The 15,644-nt window shown below is 42.4% G+C and overlaps 1 protein-coding gene across 2 annotated transcripts in view; it reads left to right on the forward strand.

The window, feature by feature from the left end:
- The window catches only part of LOC139468350 (TATA element modulatory factor-like), a 36,528-nt gene that overhangs the window by 12,265 nt on the left and 8,619 nt on the right, over positions 1-15,644 (forward strand). For both annotated transcript variants that reach the window (XM_071250260.1, XM_071250261.1), the window contains 11 exons: positions 2,588-2,691; positions 3,927-4,044; positions 4,719-4,774; positions 5,615-5,685; positions 6,512-6,608; positions 7,214-7,299; positions 9,409-9,470; positions 10,216-10,280; positions 12,278-12,527; positions 13,124-13,178; positions 14,603-14,704. In XM_071250260.1, the coding sequence (XP_071106361.1) occupies positions 2,588-2,691; positions 3,927-4,044; positions 4,719-4,774; positions 5,615-5,685; positions 6,512-6,608; positions 7,214-7,299; positions 9,409-9,470; positions 10,216-10,280; positions 12,278-12,527; positions 13,124-13,178; positions 14,603-14,704 (1,066 nt within the window). The remainder of the gene's footprint in view (positions 1-2,587; positions 2,692-3,926; positions 4,045-4,718; positions 4,775-5,614; positions 5,686-6,511; positions 6,609-7,213; positions 7,300-9,408; positions 9,471-10,215; positions 10,281-12,277; positions 12,528-13,123; positions 13,179-14,602; positions 14,705-15,644) is intronic.

The raw sequence follows: 15,644 nt of genomic DNA on the forward strand, positions 1-15,644 counted from the left end.
ATAGATAACGGGGAAACCCTGATGTTAACAGACAAGCTGACTTCGTTCGAAAGTATACATTTTTTACTTTCAAATTTATTTTTTTAAACAACAAAGATTTACAGATACCTTATTTGCTGGTCCATGGGACCAATGTTACCAGTAAAAAACTGCTAATTACCGGTAAATGGGAACACTGATGAATGAGACGCTAATTATTTTATTGATGACAGCTGTTACATTTCTTGATTGGCTGGTTTGGCCTTGAGCTGCACTCATGACAACCTGATCATGATGTTGATCTTTGCAAATTGTGAGGTGGGCAAGGCCACAAACTTCATATGTGTCACTGCTTTATTGATTAAAAGAGTTTGCAATCGATAACTGTTTTCAATGTCGGTATTGATGGATTAATCAATTATACATTCAACTGCAGACCACTTCATACTGACTTTACAAGGGCTGTTAATGCTGTGAACATAGGACACCACAGTTCAAACCACGTGTCTGGCTGATTGGCTGTGTGTCTTACGTTATGAACAAGTTCTCAAATAATTTGAAAGATATTTGCATTTCTTTTGCAGTTCAGTATACAACTTGAAATACACTGGTCAGCTTCAGTCATCTTGATGTTTATGTGTTGATATGGAAAGTCGATATGCCATGCAAATTATTAATTGTCATTTGAAATATGTTAATACTGAAACAGGCTATTGCTTTGAACATGTTGAATGTTTTTTTTCTTCTGCAAAATAGTAAAACCTTTCTGGCTGATGTTTTAATCCTAGTTTGAAATGCAGCATCACTTTTTTGTTTCCATTCTTCATTGCTTAGGGGCGGACCCGGGTTTGATTCCTGTCTTGGGTACAATGTGTGAAGCCCATTAATGGTGTCCCCTGCCATGATATTGCTGGAATATTGCTAAAGGCTGTGTAAAACCATACTCACTCACTCCTCATTGCTTCGCAAGGCTTTATAAGAATGTTTACACAATCCTTTTGCCTTCATATTCTCTCAAATATTTTGTTAACTTGACAATGATGATTTCTTTTCTTTATCATTTTTAACAAAACATGTAGATTTCTTCCTTTTAATTGCAATAATTAATATTTTTTTAGTATTCCTTTCATCATAATGTAGTAGCTTTTTTCATAATTTGCATAAAATAAGCTCACAATGTATTCCCAGCTGGTAGTATTGTGATGAGACGTGGATCAGAGAGATGACACCTCCCATTGATAAGGAGAACGTCACCTAAATTTGCATCATCATCTAGCATCCTGTGTAGTGTAATACAACTTTTTTATGATAACCATTTTGGACCCATACCAGCGTTAGAAATTGGCACTAGTCCTGTAGTCCTTGACAAACTGCCCAATAGTTAAGGTATCTTAAGGACAAGTAGAAATTTTCCATTTTTAAGTGTTTTTTCTATTTGTCATCATTATAAGGACTAGTGGACTAAAAATGTCAGTTTCTACCCCTGCATACGCTGTCCAGTTTCATCATGTGGAAGTAATTTCATCATCTCAGTCTCTCCTAACATCAAACAGACTTTTTCTCGCAGATAAGTGTGATTTAATTGGATGGCTAATTTTAGCGCATCTTTCAAATCAAACATGGTTGCTAAAGGGTCCAGGGTACTTATCATGAAAGTGTTTTTTTCTGTGTGGGACCCAGGACCTGGTTAGAAAAGGTCCTTAGCTTGTCATTCAGGCCCAGAGAGTTGGTTGCATCCTGACGTTGTTGCTCATGCTATCAACCACTGGTATTACGGGTTGAGATTTGACTATTTACAGGCCGCCATCATATAGCTGGAATATTGCTGACTGGGACTCAAACAAGAAACATACACATTGACTGTATGTTATGCAGTTGAAAGTTTATGTGATAACTTGTCAATAAGTTATGTACAGTTGTTCAGAACAGATTGAGCAGTCACAGAAAAAATTCTGCGGTCGAATTACCAAAATTCTGCTGTAAAAACTGCGGTATAGGACATAACCATTTCCTGCTGAAAACCTAATACAAACTCTTTTTTTGAAATCTCGAATCCAAATCCAAACTAAAATAATTCTGCAAACTGTCATTTTAAACAGTTATCACTGGATAAGACATAAAATAAATATGCATAGTGTCACTGATGTCTTTTAATGGCTAGATGTGAACGTAGTTTATGTAGTCATAATAACACTATCATTTAGAAGTGAGATATATTTATTTCAAATTTAGTTTGTAGGTTCATATTTTGTATGTTTGAATCATTTGTTAAATATTTGGGCATCTTTAAGGAGCAAAATTTGATAGAAAAGCTTAAAAATAATAAAAGTTAATCATGTTAGTGTATTGGTTGATATTGCAATTCTGAGAAAAGGTAAATTATCTGCAAATCTTTCTGCGATCATGGAATTGCAGAATTCGCCTAGGACTGATAGAGAAAGGTTTGGAGCGGTATTTTGACATTAGGTTTTCATGCTTTACTAATACTCAGAACAAACATGTACTGACAAGTCATTACTGTATAGACAGCATCTGCTGCTATATAGACTAGTACCCAAGGCATTGTTTGTCCAGTGGTTGAAAGTGCAGTATGACGTCCATGTTACAGAAGCTAGCAGAGCAAGCGGAGGTCCTCCAGCATCGGGAGAACAAGGTGGTGCAGCTCAGCAAGGAGAACAATGACCTGCTGGAGACCAACAGCATCCTCCGGAAGTGAGTCCACACACTTGTACTCCTTTAGGATGGAGCAAGGATAACAGTAGTCTCATAACCTGGGCCTCAGTCCCATCCCGTCCCGTCCCGCATACTTGAGATGAGTTTAAGGCCATGGATTGTGCTGTGCTAGAATAGCCAGTGGCACCCAGTTTGAAAACCATAGTCCCTCCCACCTAAAGTGTTTCAATTCTCTGTGCGGAGTTGCTTCCCCTAGGTATGCCATGATCTTATTATCTTGGGTTTGATTCTCAGATTTGGCTTGTTAATAGTCATTGGTTTGTCAGGTAAATAGGTAAATGTATAATGTCTCAGGGGTGGTCAGGTAGCCTGGCGGTTAAAGCATTCACTCGTCATGCCGAAGACCTGGGTTCGATTCCCTACATGGGTACAGTGTGTGAAGACCATTACTGATGTCCCCTGCTGTGATATTGCTGGAATATTGCTAAAAGTGGCGTAAAACTATACTCACTCACTCAGTCTAAGGTCTCATGACTACATAACTTTTGTTTTTCCCATATTAACATTATTTGGCTGACATGCCATGATATGACTGAAATATTGTTATATCAGGCTTTCACTTACTCAATTCAGTTCAGATTCTGATTGGGGGCACAGGTGGCCCAGTCGTCTAAGGTGCCGCGATTCGCTGTGCAGAGTTGCATCCCTCGGACACGCCAGAAACATATGATTGATTCGAATCCCGGTTCACCCCGATTATGTTTCTAGGGTTGTCAGCACCATACCTGTGCTCGTGGGTTTCACCGAAGTGGTAAACGTCTGAGACCTGCATCACTTGGGGCTTTCCTCCCACATTAAGCTGACACGCCGTGATATACCTGGAATACTGTTAAAAGCGGCGTTAAACCCAACTCACTCACTCATTCAGAGTCTGATTGGAATTGTATATTCCCTTCATTAATTCACCATAGCTTAAAGTGACAGGTCAGCATCAGTTCAGCCATTTTGGCCTTTTCGTAAAAGTGTGAATTTGAAGTCTTGCTGGCCTTACGACATGGGAGGTGCTTGTGGGTATGACAGAAGAGGCCTCATGATAATGTAGCTACACATTTGAGCAGGATGGTAGGCAGTTGTAAGAAGGGTAACTATGGTACAGAATTCATGGTTTGGTAGTTTGATATATGGAATCGAGTGTTGCTGAATACGACCATGCAATTCATTATGATGTACGGTTTCCTCTTTTAAATCTAATATCATCACATGCTTGATGGCAGCCAGCTGCAACAGGTCGAGGAACTGCGGGAGACTGAGATGACCGATCTCAACATCCTCACAGAGGAGTTCACAAAGAGGCTGTCGGAGGCTGAGAAGAAGCTGCAGTCTTCTATCAAGGTACGTAGTTTAAAGGGCAGGGGTGATGCACAAGGGCGCATATACGTACGACGATAGTCGGAACATATGTATCTTGATACGTAAGGAATGCCATGTGTAAATTGATCAATCGTATTGCTGCTGCATGCATACCTCATGTACATAGCAGCAAACAAGATATTTGTGACATAGCTGCAATGCTCTTCATACAGCCACAGGTAACTTAAATACGTTTCACATTGTTCTGTATCAACATGTCTGACTACGATGCATTCACCATATTGAAATGCATGAAGTGTAGGTGAATTGTCCAGACACAAGTAGTGTAGTCAGCACATGTGGACCTGACCGTACCAAGACATTAGCTTTGTGTGAATGTCAATGGACCTTTGGTTATTGAGGCAGCAGTGGGCAGTGATGAGCTGTAGAGTCAAGTTTTTGTGACTACCCGAACCTGTTAGTCGCCTCTTATGAAGGATAGTCGCCTTTTACGACAAGCATGGGTTGCTGAAGACCTATTCTACCCCAGATCTTCACGGGTCTCCAGTACAGAAGTAATACTTCCATGTGTATATAAATATTTGGGTAATCCATTTGGCAGACAAATATTCTTATAACTTTTTACAAGAAGAGTATATGTACTATGGTTTATACTTTCATTCTTTTATGTAATTTGCTGACATTTTGTTTTTCAGGAAAAGGAAGCTTTAAAACGACAGCTTCAAACAGCACAAGATGAGTTGAAGAAAAGGTAGTTTTATCCATGTATTTTATGACTGCTTCCTGTTATGCAGATCACCATTGCTTCATTAACTATGTTACTTTAGAGGAACACCACATGTTGCCATTAATATTTGACAATATTTTGTTTGTAAACTACCCGTATGTAACTTGAAGACTACTTCATAGATTCTTTTCTAACTTGGTGAACAATTTCTATACCAATAGGAGAGGTGCAGTGCGAAAGTCATTTTGTAAAAAATATAGCTATTTTTCATTGTTTTACTTAAGATTGTTTTACTGTAACATTTGTGCAACCTATTACTTGTAAACTACTGTGTTGATTCTTTCAAATTTTGGTAACAGTTTCCATACTTATTATAGAAGAAGTGCAGTGCAACATTTGACTTTGATAGTTGTATTTTCTGAAAATATATGTATTTTTTTCATGTTTTGAACTTAGAAATTATTTTTTACTTATAATTTGAAAACTACTTCATTGATTCTTTTCTAATTAATGCTACAGTTTCTATGCCAATGCACTGCAAAGTTTGATTTCGCTAAATGGATTTTCTGAGAAAATATGGCTTTTTTTCAATGTTTTTGACTTAGAAATATTTTTAACTCCGACCTACAATGATGCACAAGTGTATCTTTGATTCTTTGAATCATGCCATGACTTTTTAATAGAAACCAGCTCAAACTTTAAGGCATCAAAGTTTCTCCAGTACATGTATCAAGATTGTTCTTCAGCTAATTTTAGTATGGGGGTGTTAGTGAGCCCTGGTCACTTTTTGTCATGCTTACATTAAATTGATATTTGCTATGGATCCATGCATGTAAGCATGCTGAAGAGGTGTTGTTGTTGCAGTGCCAGTGATGTGAGCCAGGAGAGTCTGTTGGAGGAGAAGGATGAGCAGATTGCCGAGTTGCTGCAGGAAGGTGGGTTATACTCACGGGTTTCCGGGGCAGTGTAGGTCCCCTGTGTCTGAAGCTTGTCTCCTGGTGAAATTCCAGTGCAGAGTAGGTCCCCAATACACCATGCTTGTCTCCCTGTTTGGATTCCAGTGCAGAATAGGTCCCCAATGCACCATGCTTGTCTCCCTGTGGGGATTCCAGTGCAGAACAGGTCCCCAATGCACCATGCTTGTCTCCCTGTGGGGAGTCCAGTGCAGAACAGGTCCCCAGTATCTGATGTTTGTCTCCCTTTGGGGATTCCAATGCAGAACAGGTCCCCAGTATCTGATGCTTGTCTCCCTGTGGGGAGTCCAGGGCAGAAGAGGTCCCCAGTATCTGATGTTTGTCTCCCTTTGGGGAGTCCAGGGCAGAACAGGTCCCCAGTGTCTGATGTTTGTCTCCCTGTGGGGAGTCCAGGGCAGAACAGGTCCCCAGTATCTGATGTTTGTCTCCCTTTGGGGAGTCCAGTGCAGAATTGGTCCCCAGTATCTGATGTTTGTCTCCCTGTGGGGAGTCCAGGGCAAAACAGGTCCCCAGTATCTGATGTTTGTCTCCCTGTGGGGAGTCCAGGGCAGAAAAGGTCCCTCAGTATCTGATGTTTTTCTCCCTGTGGGGAGTCCAGTGCAGAATTGGTCCCCAGTATCTGATGCTTGTTGTAAGATGTAACTTGAGGATTTGGTGGTCACAGGGAATGACATTCCTACTGAATACAGATATCATGGATACATTCATGTTGTGTAAGCTGTGCCAACAATTGTTTTTGAAGATTTGTTAAGCTTTTCTTGAATAATATTCATTTTATTTATTTCAGGGGAAAAATTGTCTAAACAACAGCTTCAAAGTAACAATATTATAAAGAAGTTGAGAAGCAAGGAGAAAGAAAATGAATCAGTGTTATCATCACAAAAGTAAGTAGATTATGTTGCAATGAGACATACTGTACATATCATTTTGCAGTTAACCATTTGGAATCCCAGGTTTTTCCAGACCCTTGCTCCAACATCACCATACCACTGCTAGTGAAATTCAGCAAAGTGGTGAATGTCTATGTGGTCTTACAGTTACATAATCTCTGCTGATGACATTCTCACTATAATCTGTGCTGATGACACTTACTGTAATCTGTGCTGATGACATTCTCACTATAATCTGTGCTGATGACACTCACTACAATCTCTGCTGATGACATTCACACTATAATCTCTGCTGATGACATTCACACTACAATCTCTGCTGATGACATTCTCACTACAATCTGTGCTGATGACATTCGCTACAATCTCTGCTGATGACATTCACACTACAATCTCTGCTGATGACATTCACACTACAATCTCTGCTAATGACACTCACTACAATCTCTGCTGATGACACTCACTACAATCTCTGCTGATGACATTCACACTATAATCTCTGCTAATGACATTCACACTATAATCTCTGCTAATGACACTCACACTACAGTCTCTGCTGATGACACTCACTACAATCTCTACAATCTATGTCCACACAGGAAGAAGCTGGAGGAGCAGAAGACGGAGCTGGAGCATCTGCGTAAGGTGTGTGATGCCAAGGACGACCTGGAGAAGAAGCAGATAGGTATGTGGTATCGCGCCCAACACCCAGCGCCCTATCAGTGATAGTCCTAGGCAATCTCATTAGATCTCTTACTCTGATACCATACCTCTCCGTGTGAAGATCTCATGACACCTCCATAGAAGGTTGCTTCGGGTGTACTCTTAGTGAACTTGGACCACCCATTCTATGACCCCTCATTCTATGACCCCTGAGTGAACATGGACCACCCATTCTATGACCCCTGAGTAAACTTGGACCACCCATTCTATGACCCCTGAGTGAACATGGACCACCCATTCTATGGCCCCTGAGTGAATGTGGACCACCCATTCTATGACCCCTGAGTGATTGTGGACCACCCATTCTATGACCCCTCAGTAAACTTGGACCACCCATTCTATGACCCCTGAGTGAACTTGGACCACCCATTCTATGGCCCCTGAGTGAACTTGGACCACCCATTCTATGACCCCTGAGTGAACATGGACCACCCATTCTATGACCCCTGAGTGAATGTGGACCACCCATTCTATGGCCCCTGAGTGAACTTGGACCACCCATTCTATGGCCCCTGAGTGAACTTGGACCACCCATTATATGACCCCTGAGTGAACCTGGACCACCCATGCTAAGACCCCTGAGTGAATGTGGACCACCCATTCTATGGCCCCTGAGTGAACTTGGACCACCCATTCTATGACCCCTGAGTGAACTTGGACCACTTACTAAAGTATGTATGGGTTCTTGAAGCCAATCAGATATCAGCTTTCTGAAACAGTTCAGCTTCATTTCTTTGCCACCATGATTTGTAAGTCTTGATTTCAACAAGAGAAAACCCACACGCAAAACAAATGTTCCTTCGATAGAACTCCTGTTTGGCATTGCCTCCATTAGTGTACAGTACATTCACGCTGTGCGCTCAAAAGAACCCACACATCCGATGGTAGATGACCAGATGGTGGAAACACGAATACGTACATACACCCGAAACACAAGTGTCAAAACGTGTGGTGTCACCCTGGGCAAGTGACTTAGATCAAATGTGCCTATGTTCACCCAGGAGGAAATGGGTACCCGATATGTGAGGTGGATGTTAAACCTTCTTGCCTGGCTAGGCAGCTTGGGCTGTATACTCCCCAGGGAGTTGAGAATGATAAAACTGGAATGCAAACGGATTCACTGGGCGGGGAGCAGATAAAAGCGCATAGAGAAGATACTAGTACCTGGATACCTGCGGTATATAAATGTATAATATAATAATTAATATGAGTGTTTTTATTCGGGCATTCTGGTCATTCTAACATTATGTTTGAGATAGCAGATAGCAGATGCATGTCATCAATCCCAATTGCGTGGATGGATGCTCATGGTGTCAATCACTGGATTGTCTGGTCCAGACTCGATTATTTACAGACCGCCGTCATATAGCTGGAGTATTGCTGAGTGCGGCAAACCAACAAACCAACCAACCAAACTTAAAGCACAGCTACATATCCCACTCTGCTTCAAATGTACATGCAGCACACAGTCCATGAAATCTAATGTCGTCAGTACAGTTATTAGGATATTCATTTACTCCACATTTTCAAATGGCAACCTCTTGTTGGACAAGATCCATGTACGGTCACATTCAGTAATGACTTACATGATATCTCTTAGGGACAAGCTGTAAGACCAATTCTACTAAGTCTGTTCGAAATAGTTTAACTGTAAACTTGCATATGAGGTCAGGATAGAGCGAGGGAGCAAGAATATGTATTGGCATTGTTCTGCAATAATCTGGGGAATCTACAGTAATTTAAGTTGGTTGGTTGGTTTGTTGTTTAACGCCGCACTCAGCAATATTCCAGCTATATGACGGCGGTCTGTAAATAATTGAGTCTGGACCAGACAATCCAGTGATTAATATCATGAGCATCGATCCACGCCATTGGGATCGATGACATGTATCAACCAAGTCAGCAAGCCTGACCACCCGATCCCGTTAGTCGCCTTGTATGACAAGCATAGTCGCCTTTTACGGCAAGTATGGGTTGCTGAAGACCTGTTCTACCCCGGAATCTTCACGGGTCCAGTAATTTAAGAAAAACGCAAACTAAATAGAATATGTTTTGTTCCCCTTTGTTTCAGAGGCCATCAATCAGCTCAACAATGCTGTACAGAAGCAAGAGAAGGAGCTGTTGAAGTTCAGGGTGAGGAGAACTTACAGCCCCCCCCCCCCCCCCCCCCCCCCCAATCTGGATGTGCAGTGGTTGATCATTGACCATGAATAAAGTTCTCCAAAAACATATCAGTATCATGTCTAAAGGCTTTGTGTTGTCACAGCTTTCAAAATTTGTATGACACCAATAAGGATTGAAAGAGTTGAAAGATGTTTGTATGTTTCGACATTTTAACAATTCAGTTATGCTTAGCTCATTTTATCATACGTTGTGTTTAATATGCAAAAATAACAGTGGCATCAGTAGGTTGGCTTTGGATCAACTTTTGGATTATCTGCCCCTTGTGAATGAATGTCTCACAATAGTAGTGGTGTCATCATGTATTCAGTCAGCTCATCGTCACTGACTCATTGAGAAAGATGATTACCAGGGCGCTCTCACAATTAGATATAGGGGGCTCTTATTAGAATATTATTTTGGTGAAAGAAACAGAGTTAAAGGATAAATTTTGTGGTTTATGCTGACAGCCTGAAATGTTTATATACGACAGATACATTTTTTCAGAATTTAATTACCCATAATTAAGGGTGCATATAACACATGAGTGCGTATATACGCGAATAAATAAGTCTTTTGTACATTGATCAATCGGAAGGGGTGCTAATTGGGATTGTTCACTAGCCAATATATTCGCCAATATCGCCATGGGTACTTATTACGTTGAATACGGTACTGGTTCGTCTGTGTAGTTATATGCATGTACTTGTCTCAACAGAGCGACCAGGAGGACGTACAGGAAAAGGAGAGAAGTCTACAGACGGCGCTGGAGAATGCTTACAAGTAAGTGTTGATGAGCCCCACAATCAAACAAGTCTTCGAGTCTCACCTATTCATTCAGTCACCTGTCAGACAAGCATAGGATTCTGGGGACCAATTCTAACCTGGAATCCCGTCAGGGTCCTGTGACTAACTCCAGTTTATGACCATGATGACACAGTGTAACACAGCTGTAGGATCAGATTCTGCTTCTCAGAAGATCCAGTCACTGGTTCACATCCGCTTCTGGGTCAATAGAGGTCCCCTGTACCCTATGCTCATTGTCAGAGCCGACTGAACTGAGGATTGAGTTGTCAGAATGTGTGTCTTCACTGAGAGATTTGTCCAACCTTCATCAAAGGGAAATAACCACATAAAGCAGTGGCAATACTGAAACTTTCAGTGGGGTGTAAACCTGACGAATATATCTGCATCGAATGAAATAGACAGTTATATCGGGGGTGATCTGTCCTTGTACTAATAACGCCGTCCACTCTTCTTGTATGAAACGAATATGCACTGCATAGGTTGTCCACAAATTCATAAGAACATCACTCGATAAGTCTGTTTCAGAATTTGCACTCAAAAGCACTTTCAATGCAGTCGCCGAATATCTTCCTCTCTTCTGAATAACGTGATTGGCTGATCTGCCCATTTGACACTAAGTGTAGTGTCACATGGGTTTACATCCAGTTAAAAATACAGTTACGTTCATTCTGTAAATACTCAGCAGCATTAGACACGGGGTTGAGGGATTCTGCAAAGCCCTCCTGGGTTGTTGTCTCTGTTTGCCTCTGTTGCTGTCAAGTGTTAGGCGGGAATGTCAAATTGCACAGTTCAGCAATGTCTGATGTCGGGTTGAACATGGAATTACTGTTCTGGACTGATGACTCATCCATCGAGTGAGTTGTACAACCTGCAGGAATTGCGCTAAGCTGAGAACTGTTACACTAGGTGGTGTTCCTCGTACAAAGCCAGCTGAGGTTATTTACCCGAACTACGCATGCAGACTCCCACAAGATGAATGCATTATTATATGGTTAACATCTGTCCCTCCCACAGAGAGATTGCTGACCTCCACAAGATGAATGCATTATTGTATGGTTAACATCTGTCCCTCCCACAGAGAGATTGCTGACCTCCACAAGATGAATGCATTATTATGTGGTTAACATCTGTCCATCCCACAGAGAGATTGCTGACCTCCTCAAGATGATACATTATTATGTGGTTAACATCTGTCCCTCCCATAGATAGATTGCTGACCTCCACAAGATGAATGCATTATTGTATGGTTAACATCTGTCCCTCCCACAGAGAGATTGCTGACCTCCACAAGATGAATGCATTATTATGTGGTTAACATCTGTCCCTCCCACAGAGAGATTGCTGACCTCCACAAGATGAATGCATTATTATGTGGTTAACATCTGTCCCTCCCACAGAGAGATTGCTGACCTCCACAAGATGAATGCATTATTATGTGGTTAACATCTGTCCCTCCCACATAGAGATTGCTGACCTCCACAAGATGAATGCATTATTATGTGGTTAACATCTGTTCCTCCCACAGAGAGATTGCTGTTCTCCTCAAGATGAATGCATTATTGTATGGTTAACATCTGTTCCTCCCACAGAGAGATTGCATACCTCCTCAAGATGAATGCATTGTCATATGGTTAACATCTGTCCCTCCCACAAATAGATTGCTGACCTCCACAAGATGAATGCATTATTGTATGGTTAACATCTGTCCCTCCCACAGAGAAATTGCTGACCTCCTCAAGATGAATGCAGTATTATGTGGTTAACATCTGTCCCTCCCACAGAGAGATTGCTGACCTCCTCAAGATGAATGCAGTATTATGTGGTTAACATCTGTCCCTCCCACAGAGAGATTGCTGACCTCCTCAAGATGAATGCATTATTATGTGGTTAACATCTGTCCCTCCCACAGAGAGATTGCTGACCTCCACAAGATGAATGCATTATTATGTGGTTAACATCTGTCCCTCCCACAGAGAGATTGCTGACCTCCACAAGATGAATGCAGCCCAGGACAGCAAGGCCCAGGAGGCTGCCCTCAGTGCGGAGGTGTCGGTGCGGGAGGCTCTCAAGATGGACATGGAGCATGAGAAGATGAGGCACAAGCAGGAGCGAGAGGGACTGATTATGCAGATTGAGGACCTCCGGCTCACCATGACAAGGATGGAGAAGGACCACAACCGGAGGGAGGACATGCTCAGACAGGAGATCTCTGATCTGCAGATGGTGAGTCATAGGTGTAGGGGAGATCTCCAATCTGCAGATGTGAATCATGGGTGGTTGGGAGATCTCTGATCTGTAGATGTGAGTCATGGATGGTTAGGAAATCTCTGATCTGCAGATGTGAGTCATGGGTGTAGGGGAGATCTCCTATCTGCAGATGTGAGTCATGGATGGTTAGGAGATCTCTAATCTGCAGATGTGAGTCATGGGTGGTTAGGAGATCTTCAATCTGCAGATGTGAGTCATGGGTGTAGGGGGAGATCTCCAATCTGCAGAATATGAGTCATGGGTGGTTAGGAGATCTCTGATCTGCAGGTGTAAGTCATGGGTGGTTAGGAGATCTCCAATCTGCAGATGTGATTCATGGGTGGTTAGGAGATCTCCGATCTGCAGGTGTAAGTCATGGGTAGTTAGGAGATCTCCAATCTGCAGATGTGAGTCATGGGTATAGGGCGAGATCTCCAATCTGCTGATGTGAGTCATGGGTTTAAGGGGAGATCCCCAATCTGCAGATGGGTGTAGGGGAGATCTACATACAGTATGCGAGTTGGGAGGTAGGGAAGGTTGTACCTACAGTTTATGTCTTCTTCTGTCCCCAGCAACTGCAGGAGGACGAGGCGAGGACCCAGGAACTGTCCCACAGTGTATCATCAGGTAGGTTCTGTGAAGGCACTCTGCATACATCAATTCAATCATTCATTCATTAATTGCACCTGTCTCAAGTGGAAGCTTTAAGCAGGCAACAATCACACTTCCTTCTCCTGACTATGCGACCGCCTCCATGGTCTTGTGGTAGAGCGTCCGCCCAGAAAGCGGAAGGTCCGTGGTTCGATCCCCGGCCGTGTCATTTCCAAAAGACATTAAAAGATGGTACTTGTTGTTACCATGTCTGGCGCTCGGCATTAAGGGGCTAAAACAAGGACTGGTCGGCTCGGAGTCAGTATACTGTGTCTGAGTGGGGTACTCATGTTAAACTGCAGCATGGTATCTCAGTGTGCTAACACTATAAATCGCATCAGTTCGGACTAGTACAAGCAGCCACACACACACGTGCATGCACGTCGCTATATAAGTGCAATATTCTTGGACGCGACGTCAAACCCAATTTAACCTCACCCACCTCCTGACTATGCACCTGAGTATCTGACATAGTTACTGTGAGGTTCTGGGGTGGAATGGGCCTTAGATACCTAATGTTGTCATATGAGGCTACTCAATGTATCCGGTGGTCAAATTCAGTGAATGGTTGATAGCATGTCATTGTACTTAGACGGCATGGATCATGATTGATAATATCAATAACTGGTTTTGCTGGTTTAGACCTGATTGTTTACAGACAGTCATTTGTCGTTCAATTTTGCTGATTTCTGTATTAAACAACTAACAAATCCAACCTGCTTTTGAATGTTGTATAGATTGTCATGTGTCCTGGACTGTATTTAGTTGAAATACTGTGTCTTAGTGGAGTATGCATGTGAAGCTGCCTCAGGTTTGTCAGTGGGCTAGTTCTATTAAAGTGGCATTACTCTGGACTAGTACAAGCAGACATACACACACACAGACACTCACACATGTTACTTCAAAAGGGCAATAATCTTGAATGCAGCATTAGACCCCATGTCACATTACCATTTTTGGTTGATTTTCTCTGTACAGTATCTGGGGGCACGGGTGGCCCAGTCGTCTAAGGCACCGCGATTCGCTGTGCAGAGTTACGTCCCTTGGGCACGCCAGAAACCTATGATTGTGGGTTCGAATTCATGTTCGCCCCAATTATGTTTCTAGGTTTGTCAGCACCATACCCGTGCTCCTGGGTTTCACCGAAGTGGTAAACGTCTGAGACCTGCATCACTTGGGGCTTTCCTCCCACATTAAGCTGACACGCCGTGATATACCTGGAATACTGTTAAAAGCGGCGTTAAACCCAACTCACTCACTCACTCACTCTGTACAGTATCTGCAGTGAGATAACCAATGCTTGTATTATAGTGGAGAAATAACCCTTTTGCGTTTAGATAGCTGTGTTTGTATCGTAAAAAGAAGCTGAAGCTGACACAATGTCCGTCTCTGTTGCCCAGCTACCCGTCCGCTGCTGAGGCAGATAGAGAACCTCCAGGCCAACTACACCGCACAGTCCACGTCCTGGGAGAAGGTGGAACGCAACATCACAGAGAGGCTGGGTGAGTCGGGGCAGGTCTCACTGGTGGTCAGACACAACACGTGACCTACCTGGGAATGGAACTTCAGGCTATTCTTTGTCCTCTGCTCTTATATACTTACAAATAATTTGAAAAACCTCAGAAAATTATTAAATATTTGAATTACCATTATCCCCAGATACCAGTTATTCCAGATACCTTGATATATGCACTTATCTGACCTCAATATTTGTTTCTTAAATCATTATCAAACATATCAGATCGGTCCTGTTGTCCAAGTTAAAGCGTTCGCTCGTCACGCTGAAGACCCGGGTTCGATTCCCGACATGGGTACAATGTGTGAAGCCTATTTCTGGTGTCACCCGCCGTGATATTCCTGGAATATTGCTAAAAGCGGCGTAAAACCATACTCACTCACTCACTCACTCACTCTTGTAATCCATGTAAGCCTTATGAGGACTGTATGCTATGTGTCCTGACCATTTCTCACTGGATCCATTGATTTTTTATAATAGCCCTGTGGTCTAATGTGCCGCAATTTGTTGTGCAGAGTTGTGTCTCTTGTGAATTTGGGCTCGAGTCATGGTTCTCTGAGATTATGTTTCTAAGTTTGTCAGCACCACAGCCATGTTTGTGGATTTCAACAGTGGTAAACGCCTAAGACCTGCATCACTTTGGGCTTTCCTAACAGAAGCTGCGATGACATAGCAGAAATACTGTTCAAAGTGGCATTAAACCCAACTTACTCACACACGAGTCTGAATCACAGATTCACCCTGATTATAGTAATAGCTAGTCAGCAGTGCTGTTTATTGCCTATTACAGTGATTGACCGCTTGGACTATCATGTAGGTACGATGTATTTACAGCAATCAAAACAAATAAAGCTTGTCAGTGTAGATAATCGTCATTGTGTTACAACTGCCGACAGAAACTGCTCAGTCCTAACTGTTGATAATGC

The sequence above is a fragment of the Haliotis cracherodii genome, unplaced genomic scaffold, assembly GCF_022045235.1.
Source record: "Haliotis cracherodii isolate W230 unplaced genomic scaffold, xgHalCrac1.p SCAF_2, whole genome shotgun sequence".
NCBI classification, from domain to species: domain Eukaryota; kingdom Metazoa; phylum Mollusca; class Gastropoda; order Lepetellida; family Haliotidae; genus Haliotis; species Haliotis cracherodii.